Source organism: Heloderma suspectum, chromosome 2 (assembly GCF_057233095.1).
Source record: "Heloderma suspectum isolate Gila_16-S chromosome 2, 16-S_ref, whole genome shotgun sequence".
Lineage (NCBI taxonomy): Eukaryota > Metazoa > Chordata > Lepidosauria > Squamata > Helodermatidae > Heloderma > Heloderma suspectum.
Window position 1 is genome coordinate 215,690,871 of NC_139459.1, and position 25,815 is coordinate 215,716,685.

The 25,815-nt window shown below is 45.5% G+C and overlaps 1 protein-coding gene across 1 annotated transcript in view; it reads right to left on the reverse strand.

Annotated features, from left to right (window-relative positions):
* Positions 1–1,433: 1,433 nt before the first annotated feature.
* Positions 1,434–25,815, reverse strand: part of PCYT2 (phosphate cytidylyltransferase 2, ethanolamine) — a 33,705-nt gene continuing 9,323 nt past the window's right edge. The window contains exons 3-13 of the mRNA XM_084837833.1: positions 22,067–22,228; positions 21,488–21,554; positions 20,847–20,931; positions 20,026–20,070; positions 17,072–17,210; positions 15,832–15,914; positions 15,640–15,717; positions 13,504–13,569; positions 7,651–7,716; positions 7,169–7,257; positions 1,434–5,936 (exon numbers count right to left, since the gene is read on the reverse strand). Of these exons, the coding sequence (XP_084693959.1) occupies positions 5,804–5,936; positions 7,169–7,257; positions 7,651–7,716; positions 13,504–13,569; positions 15,640–15,717; positions 15,832–15,914; positions 17,072–17,210; positions 20,026–20,070; positions 20,847–20,931; positions 21,488–21,554; positions 22,067–22,228 (1,013 nt within the window). The 3' untranslated portion in view covers positions 1,434–5,803. The remainder of the gene's footprint in view (positions 5,937–7,168; positions 7,258–7,650; positions 7,717–13,503; positions 13,570–15,639; positions 15,718–15,831; positions 15,915–17,071; positions 17,211–20,025; positions 20,071–20,846; positions 20,932–21,487; positions 21,555–22,066; positions 22,229–25,815) is intronic.

The following is a 25,815-nucleotide window of genomic DNA, read 5'->3' on the forward strand; positions in this document are numbered from 1 at the left end:
CTTGAAGTTGCCCATCCACACTTTACCCTCTTTGGTGAGATGTATTGTATTTCTGTTTAATTCTTAGTTAATTCTGTTTAATAATTAATTGGCAATTCTTTCTAAATTTGCATTCATACATATACATTAGAAAATGCAAATCTCTGTTCTCTTTTTTGGTGATGCATTTTCTGTTTTTCTTTTTTGGCAATGCACAGGACAGGAAGGCCTGGCGTGCTATGGTCCATGGGGTCACGAAGAGTCGGACACGACTGAACGACTGAACAACAACAACAAAGCGGCCACCCTAAAATTAAAGCCTTGGAACAGTGTGAAACTGTCACATGGTCCCCAGAGAAATTCACCCCCATTAAATATGGTATGTTTGGTGGTGCCTTGCTTTGCCAAGCCACTCTCTGTAGACATCACAGCATTATTACAGTGGCTGGGGCTTCAACCCAGGCAATCCGCCCACCCAACCTCCAGTTTCCTTCCCACCCACCTCCCAACTGATCTGTTAAGGAAACCTTCTTCTCTAGGGCAGAAGTTTGAACAGCCCATAGAAAACAATGGAGAAATTCAGGATGTTAGATGCCAATGGAGCAATCCAGATTTTAGCTGTGATTAGGTAGTGCCATGTTCCTGCCTCATCCAAACAACAAGCAGCAGTCAAGATAGAAAACCCTGTCTTTGATGTTCAGTGTGACTGCCGACATCCCCTCTCCAGACAATGAAATGACTGACTGTAAATGTTCTTTTCTCTATGATCCCAACGTTCCATAGTTCATGGATGCTCACACAGCTGTTGTGGGTTTGTTTTCTAAATTTCATTTATTTTATAAATGTGTATTGTCCTGCGTACCTAAGGAGTCCTGCATGTTTGTCGAATTCAGTACCTGAGTTTGGGTGGCCGCGTTTCATCTCCAAAACGATATGGACTTGATCACCCCAGTTCACTATCAGAGCGAATTAATTAAAATTCTACTTATCATAATGACAACAAGACATTTTGTCTCATAGTAGGATATTTGGCAAGGTGAAGCTACCATGTGAGAGGTATAATCCGACCAGATGCTGACACCGGGCTTGGTATGTTTGCCTGCAATATGGCACTGCGCATTTGCATGTGAGATGCTGCTATGTGGTGCTGTCTATTTTGCGTGTGGCATATTGCTACATGTTAGCATGTGACATGCTGCTGTGTGTGCATGGTTGGTATTACTCTGTAGTAGTCAGACACCCCAAGAACCCCCTGCTTTGCACTCCTGGGGTTAAATTCTGTGCAAAGTCTGGCTGGGTGGAGCAGGTCAAGGTGGGACAAAAGGGGCGTTTCTTGGAGTTACTCTGTGGGGACAGCATCACAATGCACTCCTGGGGTGAAGTGGGTACCAGCTGTGGGGCACTGAAATCAGGGGAGGGTGGTGGATCAGATTTTGGTGGGGTAGAGATTATATTCTGGGTTTTAGTTACAACCAGCCAGAAGTTTGAAGGAGATATCCAAAGTTCTGGACTCATTTTGGGGGATAGGGTTCAGCACCTTGGATAGCTCCTTTAGACATCTGGCTGGTTGCAGCTAAAACCCAAAATGGACCCCCCCCCCTGAAATTGGATACACCAGCCTCCCCTGACTGAAATGTATTTGATTTATTTGATTCATACCCCGCTTTTCTACACAAAAATGATGCTCAAGGTGGAGAGCAACAAGGCCAAGGTTAAAATAAAAACTCAGTTACAACACTCATAGAAACAAATAAATTAAAAGCAACAGACCTGCCAAAGGCCCACCTGAATAAAAACATCTTTGCTTGCTGGCACAAGGACAACAGAGAAGGGGCCAACTTGCCTCCCACAGCAGGGAGTTCCAGAGCAAGGGAGCAGCCACCAGGATGGTTATCCCTTGCATCCTCACCAAATGTGCCTCTGATGGCAGTGGGACCGAGTGAAGGGCCTCCCTGGAAGATTGTGGAACCTGGGCAGCCTCACAGGGGAGGTGGTCTTTCAGGTGGCCTGGTTCCAAGCTATACTGGGCTTTATAGGTCATAACCGGACCTCTGAATTGTGCCCAGAAACAGACAGATAACCAGTGAAGCTGTTGTAACAAGAGACTCAGGTGCTCCCTATAAATGAACCAGGTCAACAGTCTGGCCACAGCATTCTGGACCAGCTGAAGTTCCCAAAGAGTTGTCAAAGGCAGCCTTATGAAGAGAGTGCTACAGTAGTTCAAACAGGATGTAACTAGGGCATGTGAGATTGTGGCTAGGTCAGATATCTCTAAGAACAGGCACAATTGCCACACTAGCCTCAATTGTGCAAATGCACTCCTGGCCACCACTGAAACCTGGGTATCCAGATTCAGAGCAGAATCCAGGAGTATATCCAAACCCTGAATCTTCAGGCAGAGTGTAACCCCATCCAACCCAGGTTGAATTCCTATTCCCTGATCTGCCTTTTGAGTAACCACGGACACCTCTGTCTTGTCTGGACCTAGATTCAAATCAGGGCATTAGTGTGCTGTGTTAACCCAAACTCTCCCAATCATGACTTCTATCAAATGACTTGCCTATTTGCCTCAGTTTGCCTTTGTTAAACTGGTTTCTACTGGAGACTATATCCCTTTTGTTAGTCCCTGCAACAAATTGCTGCAGTGTGGAGTGCTTCTGTTCAGTGTTCCAAGTCCAACAAGGCAGGCATGACTTTTTCTAGAATAACATCCCATTCCCTTCCCCAAGCCCTGGCTTTCCCTCCTTTCCCCCCTTCTACAATCAGCCAGCATAATATTGCATGCCCATTGAGCATCCTCAGCCCTTGTTGGGCTGTTTTAGGGGTTCCCTCCTAGGATTTTTTGCAACTCTATGCCTTTCAATCAGAAGTAATTTCCACTTTGTTCAATGGGGCTTACTCTTATGTGAATGCGCATAGAATTGCAGCCTTGCAATATCCATTCATATTGTTTTTATTTTGAATTGGACTGTGTGAGGACAGTAGAAAAAAGATCTTGTTGCTTGATTGTATCCAGAGGTTAAATCTTTCCAGGACAGCATCACAGTTCCTGATTCCATCAACAAACTCCTTTTCTCCAGACTAACTTTAGCCAGCAAGCTATGAGTGAAAGAGATAGGACCAAACAGAACCAAGAGTGACAGAGATAGATAGAAAAGAGCTCGCTCAGGCAGGAGAGCGCCCCACCCTTCTGAACCAAGGTAAGACACTATTCTTCAATTTAGTAAATTGTAATGCATTGCTTAAGTGTGCCGAGGGTCTTTGCAAGGGATGGGGAGGATGCTAGATTTAGTTCCAGTGATCCTGCCCTCTGCCCCACCAGATCCACTGGACTCGTCGCCTGTTCATTGGACTGGGGTCTCTTCTGTGAACAAGACTGTCCTTCTGTTCACAGAAGGACAATTCAGGATCCAAGCCCAAGCTTTTTGGGTCACGAGTGAATTTGTAAGCACGTCTACTCGTCCCTTAAACCAAAGTTTTGCTGATCCTATAAAAGGACAGAAATGTGTATTACCATTGTGCTTCTATGCAACTTTCAGTACAGGCATAATTCTGGGATGTGCACATGTAACTTTTTAAATGTAAATGCAACAACATTCTTAACTGCTACCAAAAAGAGAAGTTCCCTGTACCCAGCAAGGAATATCCTTGCAACAGCTAAGGTTCTTTCCCATAGACTGAAGGACACAGATACAATCTGGCTGAAGGTAACATGCAAGTGTAATATGAAACCATGCACGCAATTTACCCAGGGTGAAAACAACATGAACTGAGAGATTGTGATAGCAGCTCAGCAATTCATAGGTCTTTCTGAACTAATTGTGTATGTTACTTTCACATTACACTTTCTCCCATCTTCAGTTGTGAATTCCCATTTTAAGAGCGCAAAGGTTTCTGAAAAATTAACACAAGACACATTCCAAACATGTAGGCCTTGTTACTATCTCCTCTCCAGTTATATGTTTTATAGCAGCCACAAGTTGGAGTGGCAACCCTATATCACAACCATGAGGCTAAGCCCAGGCACTTCCCAATTAAAATGGTAGGATGGTGTTAGGTACTTAAACAAGCAATATTAAGAAAATAAAATATGTTTCCTTGAAGGAAGAAAAGTGGATTAGAGGCAATCTGGATCTGAACAGAGCTAAAAGGGAAAGGGTTAAATACCCCCTCTCCCGCTGCAATTGAATTTGCAGCCCCTGCAGCGACATTTCAGTAAGAAATAACATCAGATAGCAGCTTGTGTCTCTCTTCTAGTTTGGCCCTCCGCCACTGCATGGCTGGGTTGGGATTCTGACCCACCCACCCCACAGTAGAAGGAATCCCAGCTACTTTGGTTGGTTACATGTGTCTTCATTAATGGAATATGAGGGTAACACTGGAAGACTCCCATCATCTTCAAGTCTAAAGCTTCTGTCCAATGAGAGATGCCTTCACTGCTGACAATTACAACTGCCAATGCCAGGAAGGGGCACCATGTAGCCCTCTGGGATTAGAACACAGGCTTGCCTCAAGCTCATGGCAAACAGAAGAGGAATGACTACAACACATTTCACCTCCATCTTGCATCAGAGAATCCAGCACAACTCTGCTTACTAAAGAAACCACATCTTCCTTGCTTGGTTAGACCTAGAGCCTCAGCTGTCTGTTCTCAGTTCTTCAAGGCTTAACTTCAGTCACTGACACAAACACAAGTTATTGACATTTTATTAATTTCCACTGCTGAAAATGTACAAGAGAGATAGAAAAGAGCTCGCTCAGGCAGGAAAGAGCCCCACCCTCATGCACGGCTCCTGTGTGTTCCCCACTGTGAGTGAGAAAGAAGCCTCAGACAAGCGATCTGCACCTCAGCCTCACCTCAAAGCATCCACCTTTAGCGGTATAAAGCACTTAAATACAATGGACAGTGCGCTCAGCTCAGGATGTATACAATACAAGAACCACAGGGCCAGTGTAGAGGAGGGTGAAGCCCCAGTTGTGAAGCAATGTGCTGAGGAGCTTTAGGAAGCAGCTCCCGCCTTGGTGAGGTTTCTAAAGATTTATATCATATTTTTGTGCTGTGGGAACATTTAATATTGCAGCCCCACTGATCTCTTGTTTAACCATGGGCTGAAACAGGCATGTCTGAGCAGAGGGGAGTGAGGGTACTGACTGCCACCAGGGAAGCCTGGGACTCACTAAGCTCTATCCACTGTTACAGCTTGGAAAGATCTTGAATGCACCAGATGCAAGGCAGTGTAAGCAGCTATGGACTGGTTCTCTTTTTCCTTTTGCGCCCAGCTGGGAAATAGAGTGGCAAGTCAGCCTGCAGCCTTTCTCGGAGACAAAGGGGAAGCCCCCAAGGGCATCTGGCCCACTTCCAGAAAGTACCGCTATTGGCCGAGTACCCTGGGATCCTATGAATGCTGCGGACAATGAACCATGCCAGAAAGGACAGCTTTAAAGATTAGAAAATTGTCTCTGGCAGGCAGAAATCAGAGGGATGCTCTGAAATGTATATATTTCAGAAGAAGTTGAGCAGAGATTATCCCCACTCCCTAGTTCCAATAGGTCAGAAATTACCAGAAGGTGAAACCACACAGTGTTGCAAATATTCACTGGAATTAAAATCAGTTATTGGGAGGGCAATGTTAAAATCTTCCCATGGGAGTGGGCCTGGGCTAACTAGATAGCAGCATCCTGGAACTTCCCCATACACAGCTGGTATACTTGAAGCCAGGAAAACTGTGACCACAGGCCTTGCTGAGGTTGGCAGCAGTATCCTATCCTCCAGGAAAATCTTGCAGCCCCAGGAGGTGAGGATTCTGCTGCACTCTTCCCCATGCTAGCTCTCATTATCTTCCGGGCTGCTCAGGCCTGCTTTCTCCTGTGCTGCTTCCTCTTCTTTTCTCTTCATGGCCTCCAGCACGGCCAGCTCCTTTGCTTCTTTCTTCTGGTTCCGGGCTTCAAACTCCAGCCTGCAATGACAAAGAGAGATCTGTAACAGCATCGAGATTTAATTCCATGGGTGCCTTCGAGTAGCTAGGACAGAAAAAAAAAGCTCCCTTCTGTAGCTCTGCTGGGCCCTAATTTTTTCTAGGGGCTCTTTCAACACCAATTCCTCTGCACAAGCAAACCACTGGAGGTAGCCATGAGGAGGGCTCACACATAATTCAATGGCTTCAGGAACAATGTATTCTCATAGGTGTCTGGAAGCTTGTTTGGAGTTAGGGAATCATGATAAGAAAGAACACAGTTTAACTTTGAATACTACCAAGTTCTTGTGGAAAAAAGCATGCCCTGACAGTCGAAGAACTTGATTTGTTTGTTCCCCATCAAATGGCCCAGCCAGGGTAAAAACCACTAGTGCCACAATGGATTGCGTGGTACAAAAGCTCTCCCTTACAAAAAAAACAGTCCTAAAATATCACCTTCCAGCAACAACAACAAAAATGAGGTGGAAGACACATTTATACCCTTACTAGTAGCCATACTCTTTCCACCCCAGGTTTGACAGACAGAGAGAAAATGAAGAATTGTATTTCTCTCCACTTTCTGCACTAATTCAGTGCTCCAAGTCAATTATGCAAATATCTCAGGCTTGTTCATGTTTGTACACTTCATTCTGGTTGTGATACCTGTTCTTTTCAAAGAATGTAGAATGTGCCGGCAGTCTCAGAATTGGCAGAGGGCCATGCAGATGGGGCATTGTAGGCTGCAGATTTACACGGACCTGAAACTAAGGGAGGAAGAGCTGTCCAGAGGACAGAATATCTGCTCCAAGCCCATCTTTGTTTTTGATTATTCAAGCGGTGTTGTTGTTTATTCGGTCAGTCGCTTCCGACTCTTCGTGACTTCATGGACCAGCCCACGCCAGAGCTTCCTGTCGGCCATTGCCACCCCCAGCTCCCCCAAGGTCGAATCCGTCACCTCCAGAATATCATCCATCCACCTTGCCCTTGGTCGGCCCCTCTTCCTTTTGCCTTCCACTTTAGCATCAGCATTCAAGCGGTACTACCGACATATCTTCAGGGTTGTTATTGTAGTTGTTGTTTGTTTAGTTGTAGATCCTTCCTTTTCCCTCCTGTAAATCTCTACTTAATTGGTAATACGACAGGTGTAGTGCAGGAGAACAGGGAGGTGATGGCACAGTAAAATCTGAGTCCTATTGTGCCAAATACAAAGTGAACCAAAGTCAAGGAGAACCAACCTGTTTTTAATTATTCTTTTTACTATCAGATCTGTGGTGAGGTTGTTGCCACTGTCCACCAGCCGGAAGATACCACGTCTCCTGGGTTCCTGTAGATATGGAGAAGAAAGTGAGCCTGATGAGAAATGCAGGACAAGGGCTCTTTAGAGGCATTCCCAAGAGGTTAGCGATGAGCAGGTAAGCAAAAGCTTCACGGCCGTATGTACCATAATATAGAGAGTTGGTAAGACAACTACAGTTAGGGAAGGAAAGGAACTGCACTTTTGCCCAGCCACAGCAATGCGAGGTTTTGTACTTCGTCACACAGATGACAGCCTCACAAACTACTTACACAAGCCATGTGCTCTTATTGTCCAACTGACCCCACAGCCCATTTAAACACCCCCAACCCAGGAAACTTGCTTGTCTGCCATGTGCTATGGTTTGGGTTATAGAAGACATCAAAACCAACATGAAAGCAAAGAAAAGAGTCTCCTCTGTACCTCATATGGGTCTGAACCATCCTTATCTGGTACCACCTCAGTCATTCCATGGCACACAAGATCCACCTGCAGAGAAACAGCAATAATTACTGTCACCCTCACTCTCAGGCTTCCCTAGATCAGGGACAGGCAGAAGATAGATCTAGATCCGCTGGTAGCTCTCCAACTGATTCTCAGTATATCAACAAGAGTTTCTAACTCTCAACTCTTTAGCAAGAGCAACAACATGACCCTTCTTCCTAGGAGTGCTGAAATGAAAACAGGTATTTTTGTGTGGAAAAGCTGTGAGTGCCATTCAGTTCTGGTAACAAATTCCTGGGCTTAGAATTCTTTAATTCCAAGTATAGGCCTTTTGCAGCAGGCTGTGGTTGGTGGATCTTGGGGTTCTAGTAAAAACAAAGTAGATCCTGCAAGCCTGAAGTCTTCCCACCTCTGCCCTAGATTACAATACCTCAAGTGCAGATCCATCACAGGTACAGTGTGAAGGGACCCAACAGCCAGCAATTTACCCACAAAATATAGGCAATATTTCCATGGCAGAAGCAGAAGGGTCTGGCAAACACTCATGACTGTGCCACCTTCCTCACAGGCTTCCTGGTATTGCAGCCCCATCCCCATTACCAAGCAGGGATCTATAGTAAGGCTATGTATAGATGACAGCATTTCAAACAATTGGAAAAAATACCATAGAGCGCTCACTGCCTGTAGTACATGCATTCATTTTTTTTTGTTCTGTCCCAGCATTTTCTCTGGTCAAGTCAATGTACATGTTTCTGTAGTGCTCCAAGCAGTACCTGGGAAAAGCTGAAACCAGCTCCCAAAACCACAACTAGAATTGCTGTAATAGATGTGTGTACAAATTGGTATTACTGCCTTGGACACCCACTGCATAGTTACATAATGAGGAACACCATCTCCCCATGTGTTGTTTCCCGCCTCCCAGCTGAGCAGAGCAGAGCAGAGCAGAGCAGAGCAAGCTCCTCCAGCTGGTCCAGGGACTAGAGAAGCAAGCAAGCTCCCAGAGAGCGAGCGACCAGAGCGAGCGAGCAGGGGGAGCAAACAGGAGTTGGCCGGGGAGTTGCAGTGGCAGAAGAGATACAGGAGACAAAGGAGACAAAGGAGACAGAGGCTAAGAGGTAAGTGGGCTGCAGGAAGCCCAGGGGGCTGCCCTTTATCCTTCTGAGTGGCTGTGAGCTCACCAGGTGCTTCTGAGAGCTCCAACTGAATTGGGGGTGGGTGGCCTGAGTAATCCCAGCAGCTGAGTGGGCGGGAAGCTTCAGTCTGTTTCCCGCCTCCCAGATGAGCTGAGCTGAGCTGAGCAGAGCAGAGCAGAGCAAGCTGCTCCAGCTGGTCCAGGGACTACAGAAGCAAGCAAGCTCCCAGAGAGCGAGCGACCAGAGCGAGCGAGCAGGGGGAGCAAACAGGAGTTGGATGGGGAGTTGCAGCGGCAGAAGAGATACAGGAGACAAAGGAGACAGAGGCTAAGAGGTAAGTGGGCTGCAGGAAGCCCAGAGGGCTGCCCTTTATCCTTCTGAGTGGCTGTGAGCTCACCAGGTGCTTCTGAGAGCTCCAACTGAATTGGGGGTGGGTGGCCTGAGTACTCCCAGCAGCTGAGTGGGCGGGAAGCTTCAGTCTGTTTCCCGCCTCCCAGCTGAGCTGAGCCGAGCAGAGCAAAGCAGAGCAGAGCAAGCTGCTCCAGCTGGTCCAGGGACTACAGAAGCAAGCAAGCTCCCAGAGAGCGAGTGACTGGAGCGAGCACACAGGGGGTGGCCAGGGGAGTTTGGCAGGGGAGGTCAAGGGGGAGGCCCCTAACATTGTTTTCTTTTTTTTAACGAACTTTTTTTTCATTTATTTGTCTTGTAACACACACTTCCACACCAGTGGGACTCTGCTTTTAACCTCTACTGAGTAGAGGAGCAGGCACAGGCTAGTCTAGAACAATCACAAAGCTACACACAAACAGGGAAAAGAGGCAATGGAAGGACAAGACTAGTGGTGGTGACCAGCAAGGCCTGTGCCATGTTTGTTTTCTTGCCTAAGAACAACATGGCCTACACCTGCAACAAGTGCAAGTTGATCACGCTGCTGGAAGAAAAAGTAAGTGGACTGGAGCGGCTACTGTCGACCCTCCGGGGAATAAGAGAACATGAAGAGTTCTTGGACAGAATGGGGGAACTACAGCAGCAAAGGGAAGACCAGAAGCTTGAAGAGGAACAGCAAGATGAGGCAGTGGGAAATGCTGAGGTGAAGAAAAATGGAGTAGAGGATACTCCTTGGAAAAGGGTGACAATTAGGAGAAGAAGAACTAGATGCCACTCTGCACCAGTGGAAGCAGTGGAGCTGTGGAACCGATTCCAGGTACTTGCAGATGAGACTGGAGGACAGCCTGCAGAGGAAAAATCACAGGGGAACCTACATGAGAGCGAGCAAGAGGCTGAAGGTCAGTCAAACAGAGGCGATGAAACAGGCCTACAACAAGAAGAAGAGTGGTAGCAGTGGGAGACTCCTTGCTGTGTGGGATCGAGACCCAAGTATGTCGCGAAGACCCGTGGACTTGCCAGGTATGTTGTCTCCCGGGAGGACGGATTAGAGATGTGACTGAAAGGTTGCCTGCACTCATAAAGCCCACTGACAGGTATCCCTTTCTTCTCATCCATGTGGGAACAAATAATACCGCCAAGCGGAGCTACGAAGAAATCACATCAGACTTTGAAGCTTTGGTAAAGAAACTCAAGAACTTTGGGGCCCAGATAGTTTTCTCATCCATCCTTCCAGTAGTTGGAAGAGCGACAGAAAGGGAACGAAAAATACTCCGGGCTAATGACTGGCTATGAAGGTGGTGCCGACAAGAGAGATTTGGATTCTGGGACCATGGGCTATACTTCCTGGAAGATGGGCTGTTGGCAAGGGACGGGCTGCACCTCACAAAGGAAGGGAAGAATGTGTTTGGCCACAGCATGAAGAACTTCATCAGGAGGGCTTTAAACTGAATCCTACGGGGAAGGGAGATGTAAAGTTGGGGGTAACAATGGACGTAGGCGCATGCACTGCAATGGAGAGAACAGCTCTAATAGCACCCAATAATAGTCTTCAGACACATGTAGGAAGAAAGCCAGACTACGAAGCACATGGTCTTCGATGTCTATATACTAATGCCCAGAGTATGGGAAACAAACAGAATGAACTTGAACTCTTAATACAAGAGGGAAACTATGACTTGGTAGGTATAACTGAGACTTGGTGGGATGACTCTCATGACTGGAATACAGCAGTTGAAGGATATAACTTGTTCAAAAAGAACAGGAGGAACAGAAAGGGAGGTGTAGGGATGGGGGAGAATTTCTCCCCGAAACTTCGGGGGGCCGGGTGCCAACGTATTTGGCCCCCCGAAGTAGTTTCGGGGAGAAATTCCCCCCCCCCCCCCGGATGGGACTTACCTTTCCCGAATGTCGCTCCCGGTGGCGGGTCGCAGCGGCGGTTCGGCAGGGCTTCGACAGGGGCAGGGGCGGCAGCCGGTCTTTTGACCGGCTGCCACCGCCGCCATTCCAAGAAAAGTAAAAAAAAAAAAAAACGCCCCCGTGATAGGCTACGTGACGATTAACGTAGCCTATCACGGCTAGATTTGCAAAGTAAGCCGTGATAGGCTACGTAAATCGTCACGTAGCCTATCACGGGTGACTTAAAAAAAAAAAAGCGCGTACGGCTAACGGCGGCCCCCATAGGGAGCCGCCATTCGCGTTCCTTATTTGGTCGCTGTAGTCTACGTAAAGATTACGTAGACTACGGCGAAAATAAGGGCAACGCTATTTGCCAGTGTGGTGTAGTGGCAAGAGTGTTGGACTAGGAGCCGGGAGATCCAGGTTCTAGCCCCCACTCGGCCATGGAAGCTCACTGGGTGACTTTGGGCCAGTCACAGACTCTCAGCCCAACCCACCTCACAGGGTTGTTGTTGTGAGGATAAAATGGAGAGGAGGAGGATAATGTAAGCCGCCTTGTGTTCCTTGCAAGAGGGAAAAAGGCGGGGTATAAATGCAATAAATAAATAAATAAATAAAAAGTGCCCCATGATGTCCTGATGAGCAAACGAGTTCAAAGTGGGCTAGATGAAACAACGATCCAGTGGATCCACAGTTGGCTACAGAATCGGACTCAAAGAGTGCTTATCAATGGGACCTTCTCAAACTGGGGAGAGGTAACGAACGGGGTCCCGAAGGGCTCAGTCCTGGGTCCAGTGCTCTTCAACATTTGTATTAATGACTTGGAGGAGGAGGTGCAGGGAATGCTGATCAAATTTGCAGATGACACAAAATTGGGCGGGATAGCTAATACTTTGGAAGACAGAAACAAAATTCAGTGATCTGGATAGACTGGAGCGCTGGGCAGAAAACAACAGAATGACGTTTAATAGGGATAAATGCCAAGTTCTGCACTTAGGAAAAAGAAACCAAATGCACAGTTACAAGATGGGGGATACGTGGCTCAACAACACTACAAGCGAGAAGAATCTTGGAATTGTTGTAGATCACAAGCTGAATATGAGCCAACAAGGTGATGTGGCTGCAAAAAAGGCCAATGCTATTTTGGGCTGCATTAATAGAAGCATAGCTTCCAAATCCAGGAAGTACTAGTTTCCCTCTACTCAGCACTGGTTAGGCCTCATCTGGAGTACTGTGTCCAGTTCTGGGCACCACACTTTAAGAAGGATGCAGACAAGCTGGAGAGGGTTCAGAGGAGGGCAACAAAGATGATCAGGGGACTGGAAACAAAGCCCTATGAAGAGAAACTGAAAGAACTGGGCATGTTTAGCCTTGAGAAGAGAAGACTGAGGGGACATACGATAGTGCTCTTCAAGTACTTGAAAGGTTGTCTAAGAGGGGAAGGCCAGGATCTCTTCTCGATCATCCCAGAGTGCAGGACACGGAATAATGGGCTCAAGTTACAGGAAGCCAGATTCCGGCTGAACATCAGGAGACACTTCCTGACTGTTAGAGCAATACGACAATGGAACCAATTACCTAGGGAAGCGGTGGGCTCTCTCACACTGGAGGCCTTCAAGACGAGACTGGACAGCCATCTATCAGGGATGCTCTGACTTGGATTCCTGCATTGAGCAGGGGGTTGGACTCGACGGCCTTGTAGGCCCCTTCCAACCCTACCATTCTATGATTCTATGTCTGCAGCAGTTTTGAATTTTCCTAAACACACACACACACGTATATAAATGTGCACAGTTTTCCTCATGAGAGATACTGGGGCTGTTTGCACAACATGATAGCCCACCTGTGGGTTATTTAACCCATGGTGAGGCTGTGATGGGAGCGACCACCAATTTGAATATGCAACCCCCGCTCAGGGGTTGTGTCGTGCAAACCCGGCAAGCATGGCTTAAACAACCATTACATAACCCACGGTCTGTTTTAGGGTTATAGAAGGGTTGGTTAACACTCGCAGAACCCACACTTGCTGGGTTCACATGACAACCCCAACCTGGGATTGGATATGCAACCTTGCATCAACAAGAGCCTCGGTTCATCATGATTTAAATACCCCATGACAAGCTGCAGTGTAGTCCAAACCCAGTCACTGATTAGACCAGAAGCTGCTTCCCCATCCCACCTCCCCTCCCATCTTAACTTTTGCACACTTATCAAGCTATTAGATTAGCGCTAGTGTCTCAAGGCAGAAGGGATTCCAGTTTTTCCATTTTAGTAAGTGTCTGTACATTGCCTTAGATCACCTGAGATGCCATTTCCACTATTTCTGCACATTTCCTGCTCCCAGCAGCTTCCTAAGCCATCTGCATTTACACACCTGGCAGAAGTCACACACAGAGTCAATGGGGAGTACACCCACCTTAAAATGATCCAGCAGATCAGCAGTGACTGCATAGGGGGCTCCAATCACCACTTCAGAAACATACTACAGGGAGGGGGGAAAGAGAGAAACCAACCGTGAGTTTAGATTCTGAATGGATGGTACTAGGAGAAAAATTGGGAGTTTCCACTATGCCAAATCACCAACAGCAGCTTGCTCCTTGATAGACAGGGGCCTTAGCATAGCACCAATGAGACTGCCATTCCAAAGAGGCAGAGACTTGGAAAGCTGCGTGGACATTATCAAAAGAAACGTCAACTGTGAGCTCTAAGGAAAATCTGCTAACCCTGGGAATTTCAGATTTGGAAAAAGAAAAAAGAAAAATTCTAGGTCTCACAAAATGTCTGGAAATGCCCAGGCAACTTCTACTAAGGGTTTAGAAACCAATGCAAATCTGTGGGGCATCAGTGGGTAGGATGCTGGGGAGCTGCATTCACTGCAACTTGCTCTGTACAGGAACTCCTGTCAGTTCTGCCACCCTGACCCACTTATTAGGTATTAAGATCTCATGAGCGCCACTCATATTTTTCTTCCATTATCTTATTCTAAAAAACCTTTATTATGAAGGAGCAGGAGAAAAAGAATAGGATTTGCAAGTTCAGTTTATGCTACTTTGAAACATTTCTTCCAATGCTACATTGTAGAACATGGCTGTTCATTAGTGCAAAATTCTCTAAGTCCCTGGGCATAGGTTACTCAGCACTGAAAGCGTAACACAGGAAGTTGCCTTATACGAGGTCGGATTATTCATCCATCTAGCCTAGCACCTACTACTCTGTTAGCAGGTCTCCAGGGTCTCAGGCAGTGTTATATCCCATATATTTCTCCCTGATCCTTTAAAGTGAAGGGTACACTATCTGAGGACTGCAGGCTGTGGACTGCACCACCACCACCACCTACACACTTTCCCCCACAGCCCAGCTGAGCTCCAGAAAAAAGACCACTGCCAGCAGCACTGGGAACAACAATCCAGACTGGAGTCACTGGGTGGGGAAGGAGGCTTTCCTCAGCATTAAGTAGAACAGCCATTCTTATCTCCAATCTGTGACTGGAGATAAGAGTGATCTGAAGATATTTACAGTATAAAAACTCTGCTGTTTAACAGGATTTCCACTTTAAATGCCTTAAATTGCTCTTATCTTCAATTGTTGTTCAGAAAAAACGACAGGCTTTCCCAGTGTTGAAGAAAGCATGTCTACTTTTGACTAGACATGCATGGAATTTAGCTGTCCTTTGCATGCCTGAAAGCTGTTGCACTGGGATTTACTTCTTAATAGACATGCATAGTGTTTAGCTGTGCTTTATATGCTTGGTGGGAAAATAGCCAAATTGTTAAGAAGAGTGTGTGTGTGTGTTGAGAGAGACAAACAGACAGAGCAAGTGTGCGTGTGTATATGCACGCGTGTGCATATGTGGCCCTGGTGCCTCAGCATACCCCAAACGTGGCCCTCAGGGCAGAAAAGATTGCACAGCCCTGTTTTAAGTGGAAATGCCAGGGACTGAACTTGGGACCTTTTGCCTGCAAAGCATGTGCTCATCCACTGAGCTATGGCCCCTCCCCTCATCAATAAACTGTGCTAGGAGCTATTTCATGAAAACTGGCTGTGAGCTCCCCCTAAATAACTCTCCTTGAAGAGGGAGGGGCAACAGCTGAGGGGCACAGCAGATGCTTTGCATGCAGAAGGCCCCAGGTTCAATCATCAGCATCTCCAGGTAGGGCAGGAAAAGCTCCAGGCTGAAACCATGTAGAGTTGCTGCCAGTCAGTGTTGAAAATACTAGGCTAGATGGACTCAGTAAAAGGCAGCTTCCTATGTTCCTCAAAAGCACAATTTTAAACACACACACACAGTCTTGAAGTCCATTTCCTCTCTTCAGATACAAGAGTACTAGAAAGTCTGAAGAACCCCATCATCTCACTCCTTGGGAGGTGCACAGAATTATTTATTTATAACACTTCATCCCCACCTTTCTTCCACAGAACTCAAGGCAGCATTCTTAGGGGTTACCAGATGGTCAATCAGACCCAGACCTGCTTTGCTTCAGCATGGTGGCTTTATCTGCTGCCGTCAGACCACACCCTAGTTAGAAGAGGACAATTCTGGCCAAATACTCACCCTGCAGGCCAGGACGCTGAGGGTTCGCTCGTGCACATTCATTATGGGATAGTTCTTGCCTTTGTATAGATTCACTTCCTGTGATTAAAGCATAGCAGTCAGCATCAGCACAAGTGAGATACTGCATTCCCAACCTCCCCAGCTCAGGGGGGGAGAAACCTTCCTGCCAGACACTATGGTACCAATACCTACCTGGTCAAAGTGCAGCCCCACAATTACATAAGGCCGCTTTACCATCTGGTGCACTTTCCCCAAGAAATCCACATGACCGACATCTGGAGGATGTATACATTAAGGAAGAAAGTCTGTGGTATGGAGAAAGGAGGGTGAGAAGTAGATAAATGTTTTCTTCCCACAGACCCTATGTTTCTTTTCCTGGTAGTCTCAGCAACTGCTGTGATATTTCTGTTTGGGTGCACATAAATATTCATTGCTGGAGGAGCTGAAGAACCATGGAAGCACACTCACCACACAGACTATTACCTGTCTAGGATCATCCTCGAGGGAAATCAGTTGTTCAGTTTACAGCAGAAATCTTGGCACAACACTGTTTGGCGGGTGCTGGTGGCATCACAACCCCTACCCTCTACATCCTCAGAGTGGTTTTCCAGCTCTTTTTAAATGTATTTTTCTTTTTGACAAAACAACAAATGTTTAAATGAATAAGCAGTCATGCAGCACTCCCTGAAAAGGAACAAGGCAAGCAACAGAGATCAGTGGTTGAATCATGGATAAGTATGTCAGTCAATGCATTGTCAAAGGTGGGGGCAGAAAGCTGGGTTTGCACTATGGGAGGAAAAGATACATTGTAAGTCCTGTTTAAATTATATCTTTTACACACCCTTTATTGGTCATATCCCTCCCTCAAGAGGTCTGCTGGCAACAGCTCCACTCTAACATACTGGGATGCTATGAGGAGTCATTACATTAGGGAACATGATACAAGCATAGGGCACAATCCTGCTTCCTTGAGGAAGGCCATTAGAATCTGTAGCTCACACCCAGAGCATGATTATATGCCACCTCTTTCCATCTGACTCTCTTGGGCCACACAAGCTATCTCAGTAAAAATCTCTTACCACCCATGGTTTCACAGGGACAGTGAAAAAAGGGCTGAGCTGAGTGCTGATTCCTTCATATTTCTGACAAATCACTAAACATCCTGAGATCAAAGTGCACTCTCTACTATTAGAAAAACTGAAGAAGGGGTGGCAATAGTCGAAGGAACTGTTTGGAAGGTCTGGGCTTAGCATTTCTAACAGCCAGACAGAGAACAGCTGAAGTTCACTTGTGACATTTGCTGTGAACAGAAGGACTGGCTGAGACCTGGGATGCAGGCAGCCCCAACACAGGGTAGCAGGACCCCCTCATTTGCCTCATAAACAGCCCTCCTCCATCCCATCCAACCCAAAAGGGAACAGATCCAGGATACGAAAAAGGTCAAAGGCGCCAGCCACGTAGATTATGGTATCTCCTGGTTGTGGCTCCTTGCCGGATGCAAACTGGATGATCTTCTGGGATGTTTGCAAGAACTGGGAAACTCCTGTCCAGGGGCTGTGACCCTTAGGGCACTGGAGAAAGGAGCACAATGTCAATAGCTGAGCAGGCTTTACTAGGAAGGGCTGTGAAAGAACCAGACTGAAAAGCAGTTTAGCACATACTCTTAGCACAGGCATACCACAAAGCTGATAAGGCATTCCACATCTGTCTGTTTCATATTATGTACAATTTTCATGAGAAACTAAAGATGACAACTGAGGATTCAAGTAAAGCTTGGTACTTTACATTAATAGAAAAGCTACTGCAACCTATCAATCATACATGGTTGACCCGCCTCTAGCTTTCATCTGTTGACCGAAATTTTAAGCCTGTTTTAAAGAAAAATTATTGGATTCTTTTGCAATTGGCTAAAAACAAAAAGAAGTTTGGTCTCAGGCACTGATTACTGGTAATGTTGCGCTCCAACCATTAATTTAATGCATATGGTATGATATTATAGAATGATTGCTCCACTTTGGCAGGAAATCTTGCGACCTGTTACTTTTCTTTCCTACATCTGATATTTACCGGCAATTTGGATCCTATCTAAAGAACATAAAACATTTATTTCTAAAGCTTTTCTAATAGTGAAAAGGAAAACATTGAATACACAGAAAACAAAGACATGCACATATTTCACTCAGCTCATACAAATAACAGAATTAGACAAGTTGAATGCTTCTTTTTGGGAATGCTTTGCTAATAATGAATGACAGACATGAATGGTTTCCCTCCTTTACAGTTATTTCCTTTTTTCCTTCTTATAAGTTTTATAAATCTTCCCCAATAGATTTGTGAAATATAACTACAGAAGGACTTCAGGAGAATGATGGGAAAGCGCTTGGGAAGCGGAAGTATCCACTTAAAATTAAAATTAAACTTTAACAAATGATTTGAAGAGTACTGAATACATTTTTCTTTGTTGTGTTCATGAAATTATATGAATTAAACCAGTCAGTTGTTCTAATAAGAAATTGATCCTATTTTGAGATTTTTGAACCAGCAACGTAATAAAAATTGTGGTTCCTCCAGTAGTTTAATATTAATGTAACTACCATTTGCTATAATTTAACTTCAATCTGTATTTATTACTGATTAATCTATCAAATTATTTAACTCTGACAAGACAAATATTATTAAAAGTGAATGTGAACTGATGATTCAAGCTCGCCTAATCAGATTCATTCTTCACCTCACTATATGTTCACGAAACATATGTCATTCGACTCTGCATACCAGTTTCCTTTGCTATTCTTTTTTTATTAATACTTTCCTGTTGTTTTTCAATTTCTGTATTATCTAGTGAAAAATCCAGAGACTTAGTCTCTGAAATAAATGTATATAACTAGCGATAAGGATATAAGCCCTCCCATCCTGAGAAATTCTGAATTCATTCCCTATTTCTCTCTCTTGTGTGCGCGCACGCGCACGCGCACACACACACACACACACACACATGCCCCGCCAGAAAGTGTTCAGACCACAATGGAATTTTAGCTCCACCACATGACAAGACTAGGTACTGCTACTACAGCTAGTTTAGACAACCAATCTCTTGTATGTACCTTACAACCCTGGTGCTAAAGAGCAACTTCCTTGAAGCCAAAGGCAAGCTGTGCAAAGTTATGCAGTTGCTGAAGGCAAATAATCTCCCACATAAATCTACTGTATAACCAAAGAAGAGGCCAGATATTCAGCATATTCCAAATACATCAGAGGTGGGCAACATGTGGCCCACGTGCAGCAAACGGCCCTCCATGGCTGTTTGTGCAGCCTCCTGCACTTTGGCCTTGCCGGTGATATTACTCAATATAGCTGGGATGGGGGGCAGTTTAAAATCTGCCCCCACCAAGGCAATCTATAGTAGAAGGGTGTGTGCATATGTGCATGTGTACGTGCATGCTTGTGTGCGATGTGTGTGTGTATATGTGGGTATGCATGCATGCGCATGTGTAAAATGTGTGTACAGTCCTTGGCCACCACCCCAACCCCAAATGCCGCCCTCAACCCAAAGGAAGTGACCCCCCCGAAGTACATCTAGCAGTCTAAATAGATATTTCCATGAAGACTTGGCAAGACTAGAAACCAGATGCTGTGAGCCCCAAACAACCTTCTTGATTACTGAGCTGCTCTGATCTCCACACCTCAAAAGAGCCTCTAAACAAAAGGACAGGAGACAAAGCAGCATAAACAGCCAGATACTTCCTTGACCCAATTAAAAGTTAACACCAGATGGACTTGCATGTCCACCAAGGCTGCCAGGCTGCCATGGAGAGTCCTTCTGTGCCTTTTAATATGGACTGAGCAACAGTGCAGACACAGCTTGTCCCACCCATTTCCTCTTTGGCTCTTCCATCTTCATTGTTCTCTCACCGGATTGCAGCATAGTGGGGAGAAGGGGTGAAATGATTTGAGGCAGGGGTGGAGAGTGGGAAAGAAAATAGGCAAGAGAAACTGTAGCGGCCTCATCTCCCAATTCAGAGGCAAAACAACAAATGTTTAAAGACCATAGGGAAATGCCTGAGTTGCAGCTTGCCATCCCAAGCCTCTACTGTAGCACAGCACCTCATTTCTTTAAACATGCTTGGCCTTGTCATGATTTGACAACCATTTCAGACCTCTCTAATCAGCCTGGGTCTGGAATTGTTCAATTAGGGCTCTTATATAGTTTAGTAATTGTTTAACCATGACTTTTGGCCCAAATTCCACCTGTCCCATCCCCATCCCCACTGCTGAAGTAAAATTTGCTCAGGGTATCATTGGGCAGGAAGAAGCCACAGTAAAGCAGCACAAGTGTGCAGGGATCCCGTCCCAGGCTTCAACTGCAACTGCTGGAGGTGGACTCACTTTCCCAAGGTTATCTGCGTGCTTCCGATAATCCATGTCTTCAACCTAAAAGAGAAAGAGAATGTGTTAATGGTAAAGAATTCTCACTGAAACTATCCAATTAAGGCAGGACACATGGGAACTCTGGATCAGAGCGGGCAGGGCTGTCATCACTGAAGTTCGCCCAGCATTTTACATCCACATAAAGATAAGATCTCCATTAAAACTAGCACAGCAGTTCAGTGGACAATGTTTGACTTCCATCTTCAGCCACACACATGCACGTGCATGCACAAGACACAAAGTGAGACTACAGATCAAAGCCTTTTATTTCACATTCTCAAGTGTATTATATACCCACCTGATAAATTGCTACAATCTAACACCGCTGCACAAACATACATGCCTGCCCTAAGTGACATCCTGTAACCCACCTGAACATCCTCCTCCCAAATCCCAGTGCAGCCATCCGATGACCTTCATGAAAAACACCTCCTCTGAGTCCCTCTCTTCCCTCCTCAACAATTCATCCACGCAGTACACAAGGTCAAAACAATAATAGCAAGACTCTACACATTTCAAAGGCCACTTTACCAAACATAGGCTTTTTTCTTTGCTTTTGGCACCTGCTGCTTAAAGGTTTCTGCCAAGCAGCTTTAATTCTGGCACACATCGCACGGAAGTAAGCAGAGATTGCTGATTTGCTCAGGAACAATTCAGAGAGATTACTGCAATATGACCAGGAAGCAATCCCAGGTTAGGAACCTTGACTGCCACAGGAAACAGATGCAGCCGAGAAGCCCCCTGCCCTCTCAAACTCTCCCGCCCTCTCTTTGACTCACAATGTTGCTGTGGTGGGCCTTGGTCATGAGCAGCATACGGCCAACCAGATCTGTGGTGGACACTCCCTGAGTGCGTTTACATTCCCTGCAATAAGACAAGCCCAGAGTGAGCAATCATTACTCACAACGTTCATAGTGCCCTCCAATTTGTATCTTCTTACTGCCCTGAGAATATCCTTGAAATACACCATGGTTGAACAAGAGACAAACCAGGGGAATGGGCCCACGGAATGGTTTACAGGAGCCTGATGTAATTCTATGGCTGAAGTTAAATGGATTCAAGCCTGGCCAGTATATGTACAGGAGACCACCTGGGAAGCACAATGCACACATTCTGGATTCTTGATTCACTCACAACTCGGGGGAGAGACAAGCCCGAGTTCTGGGTTCTCACATAACACTAACCAAACCACGGACATTTGTTTAGCTGCTCCTGCTTGCATTAGCTACTCCAATCTTTCCTGATAACCCAGAATTTCAAAAAATGCTGGGTTCTCATTCTGTGCAAACCAGCACTATGGAGGAAAAGCAAACTACAGATATAACGAAGAAAAATAACTGAGCATCTCAGCAATACCTCACTATTCTGACATGGGCAAGAATTCTAAGCAGGGCAACCTCAGTTATAACTAGGGCTTTACCTGTATCTCCCAGCATTCTTCACTTCCTCATAAGTGTCCTTGCCATCCACAGTAAGCGTGATGTCATCTGTGAAGAAAAAGAGCACTAGTGGCAGATTGGAGTAGCTGCCTGGGAAACCTAATCAGTGGAAGCCTAAAACCACATACTGCACTTTAGCAACAGTCAACCAGTGCACAAACAGGCCTGTTCTCTCTAAGACAGGAGGAGACTTTACTTAGCTACCTTTTCCAGCCTAGAAGAGAAACAGCACTATGGGCCAAGCAGCATCTTGGGAGAGTCCTGTAGAGCTGTTCTGTAACTTGAGTGTGATTCTGCAGGCACTATCGGCCTCCGCTCTATTTCAATTCCCAAAAGCAAGAGACATCCTATTACCCATCAGCTCTCTATTACTTCTATGGGTAATACTGTACTTTACTGTACTATACTGCGGAATTTGATCAGGACAGAGAATGAGCATGAGATTTACTAGCAAATATAGCAAAGTGATTTCCCCATCTATTTTAGCCTGAAAACCACAGTTAAGCCCAACCAGACTCAGCACCTACAGGTGACTGGTTACAAAAAGCTCAGGTACTCACCTCCATGCACACAGAAGTCACAATTGTATTTATCCAGAGTTTCCAGTGTTGTGACATAAGGTGCTCCCGGCACAATCTCATCCACCCATTTGATGGCCTTCACCATTTTGTATCTTTCCTCTTGAGTGAAGACAGGGGGACCTTTATGCTTCGAGATCTCCTCTACGATTTTTTTAAAAAAAGAACAGAAGTGGCTAGTGTCAAGCCTTTGTGCATTCCATGTATACGTGGGTTCCCTAAGCAAAAGTGGTGTCTGGAATCCTAGAGTGTCTGGCTTAATGACAAATAGCTTTTAGCCCTCATGGTTACAGAGAAAAGCTTAGAAAATGAAGCAGCCTAAGGTAATGTCTCGAGAGCCAAAGAAAGGTTGGACAGGATTTCAAGTGGTTAAAATGGCAGGGCTGTATATAGCGCAGGGCCAGAGGGGTCCTAGCCTGAAGAAGCAAGCCTCTAGACCCATTACAGGGTGATGAGGGCTCCACAGCTCTCCTCCCAACCCTCCTGACATGGCCGCTGGGCCTGTTCACAGTGAAGCAAGGTGGGTTAAGTGAACTCTAGCATCTCAGCTGCTAGAACACTGTGGTTCACACTTGTTGCACCATTGCACCCAGTGGTTGCATTGGGGGGTTGGGAGGAGAGTGGTGTCAGCAAGAAAAATCCTGGGGGTGGGGTGGAAGGAGGAGTAAAAATTGGGGCAGGGCAAGGCAAGGCAAGGCTCTCCTCTCCTCAATTCTGAGAGCACATGTGATGTGGGGAGGGGGGCAGGAGGAGTCATCAGAGTTGGGGCAAGGCGAGCTCCTCAGCTCTCAGAGCACACATGGTGGTGTGACACAACGGGAGAAAGACAGGCAAATGCTGGCTCTGTCAACACATCTCTCATTAAAAGAATTAAACTTATGTATTTTATGTCAACACATTCACTTTGCAGTGTTGCTGCCTCCATTTTGAGGTCTACCTGCACTGTGGTTTGCTTTGTGGTTTGGCAAAACAGTTTAGAACATCCATTATCTTATCCAAGTTCTGACAGAGTAGTGACAGTAATTAAGTGCCCCCCCTGTCCACCTTTGCTCCAATAGACGTTTCAGGCTATTGCTTGAGTAAAGTTAATTGCTTTCTGGGGAAATTATATCAACAACTGCAAACTTCAAAGAAGTCTCCAACCAGACATATCTTAATCCAAGCACGTTCCGTTACAAGGGGCAGCCGGTGATTAAAACAGTGAATGTAGGGAATAGTTTTCTCATTTTTTCTTGCATGTGTCTTTGCATTCTACCAGATTTCCTGACCTCACCTTGGCACCACTTCAGAACTGTACAATGATCTGGGAAGAACTAAACCAACAGTGAGAACTTGAGCAACTGCTAAGCTTGTGCAAGGCCAAAAGATGTTCAACAGGTTTATCCTCCTTGACAAACCTGACTACAACTGCTCAGTTTCCTAGGCCAGCAGAATGAAACTGTATTGCCTTTCACACAATAGAAATCCACTTCATTGTTTCGATACACTAATTTAATTTGTTCAGTTGCCATGCAACCTGTCACAGATATTACCTCATTTTGTATGATTGGGGAAGTGTAGTGGCAGGGTATCTTGAACTATAGCTTTCAAATCTGGATTTTGTACTATTGTATAAAGGAAAAGGGCAATCTGCAACCCCTCACCACCACCACCTGCTTCTTGAAGGTAAGTCAGGGGGCTATGAACAGCATAGCCACATAAATACAGTTCATGTATTGCTAGAAACTTTATGAATTCTACTGTTTGGATGTTATACCTATTTTTCTGCTCAATAACTAATAGGGCGTGAATCTCTTTACCTAATCCAGGCACTGGCAATGAGAATGAGTTGGGTACTGTTGTTATAAAAGTCTACAATTCCTTAAAAAAAAAAATAGCCTTATCCAGGCAATGTGTAACAACAGGAATGCTTTAGGCAAGTAATATTACCTCAGAGCCTTTCCCAGGAGAAACACTTTTGAGGGAAAGAGCATGTAAAATATGTCATAGGAAATTATATATGGGAAGCAAAAAGAAGGGGGAGTATTTGGAGGGTTTCCAAATTTAGGGCAGTTGCAGAGTGCACTGTGAATCTTCTTCAGCTTTCCTGCTCTGTAGCACATTCCAAGGCCCATAGGGGGGTGGCAAATGGTCACTCATTCCACAGAACAAGCTTGTAGGAAAGAGATTCCAAAGTACACTGAGGACCTACATAGCACACAGCCTGCACAACTGCATCTACCCAGCTATCCAAAATCCTAAGCTGGAGATAGAGAGTGATGTTTTAATAGTAATTGGTAATAGTAATGGGCACTCTTGGTTGGAGCACTCAGTTTCCAGTCACAAAGTTTTCTGCTACCCTTGCAGAACATATATAAAGGAGGAAGATAGAGATTTCTCTGTTGGTAGTCTCAATAACTAGAAGATTGCTCTAGAGAGCAGAAAGGGATTTTCCATGTATTGCTCATCCAAATGTCACATTACAGCATGAGAATAGAAACAGAGATCGGGTGCTGTGTAACACAGGGAGTGAGTAGAGAACTCCCTTTATACCAGTCCACAATTACTGTACTAGCATTTTCCAGGCACTATGTAACAAGGGCAATGAGTAGAGAACCATACAAGTCTGTATTTACTAAGTCTTATTCAAGACCTGGGCAACAAGGGAAATGAGTTGTGCACAGTACATTCATTGTGGAAGGCTGTGGGAGGCGTCAGATTCAGCACTGATCAGATCCCACCCAAGACTCTGCCCACATCAGGTAACCAGGAGTGTACATGTGCAATGTCCACATGCAGTTTTTCTCCAAAAACATTATGCCCCAGCAACATTTCCTGGGCCCCACCAAGAGACATTTTCTGGATACACTCCTGCTTCAGTGCCTACTTATCTCTCCCCTTGCTCCATATCCTGAGGCAATATACCTCTAATTACTTGATGGTAGAGACAATCAACACCATCACCTTAGCTTGCTTGCCAGAATCCCAGTGGCATTGGGCTGGCCTCTGTTGGAGACAGAGAGCTGGACAATACAGTACTTTGCTGTTATCATGCAATACATATTTAATTTTTACAGCCCAGTTACTGCCAGTCTCAATACCTTACAAGTCCTTGCAGAAAAAAATTCATGTTTTTAGAGTCAATTTTGGAAGCAGAACAGACTATACAAGGTAAGCAAGTAGAGGCACATTTACTTGATTTACACAGTTCATTCAGACAGAAGTTGAGTTCTCTTTGTACAGCATGACTGTTTTCTTGACACTGAGTATGGGTATTTAAGCCACATAATAAACACAGATCTTATTATTATAGGTAGCACATCCTGGGTTACCATTAATGTTTTGACAAATGTCTCCCAGGAAATCCTAGTTCAGCAGGGACTTCTTCCAAGCATGCAGAATCCCCCAAACATGTATTTGAAGTTCGTTGGGTTTTTATCCCAAACACATGGATTTAAAAAGCACTTCCTTCTAATTATGTAGTTTGGTTCAAGGAGGTAGAGTAAGAGCTTGCACTACAGAGGGCCTGCTCAGAAATGAGTTAAGACTCCAAACTAAGAAACTCTGAGGGAGCAGATGGCTGTGCTACAGTCACTGGCCTGGCACAGCCATTTCACACAGTTTTAAACCTCATATAGGCCAAGGCCCAGAAACAGGCCCAGAATCGCTGGACTGTGGAATCATGCAGGTGGTAGGGGAGAATCTAGACATGTTGCTACATATGCAGAAGCAATTCTGAGGATACTGGGTTT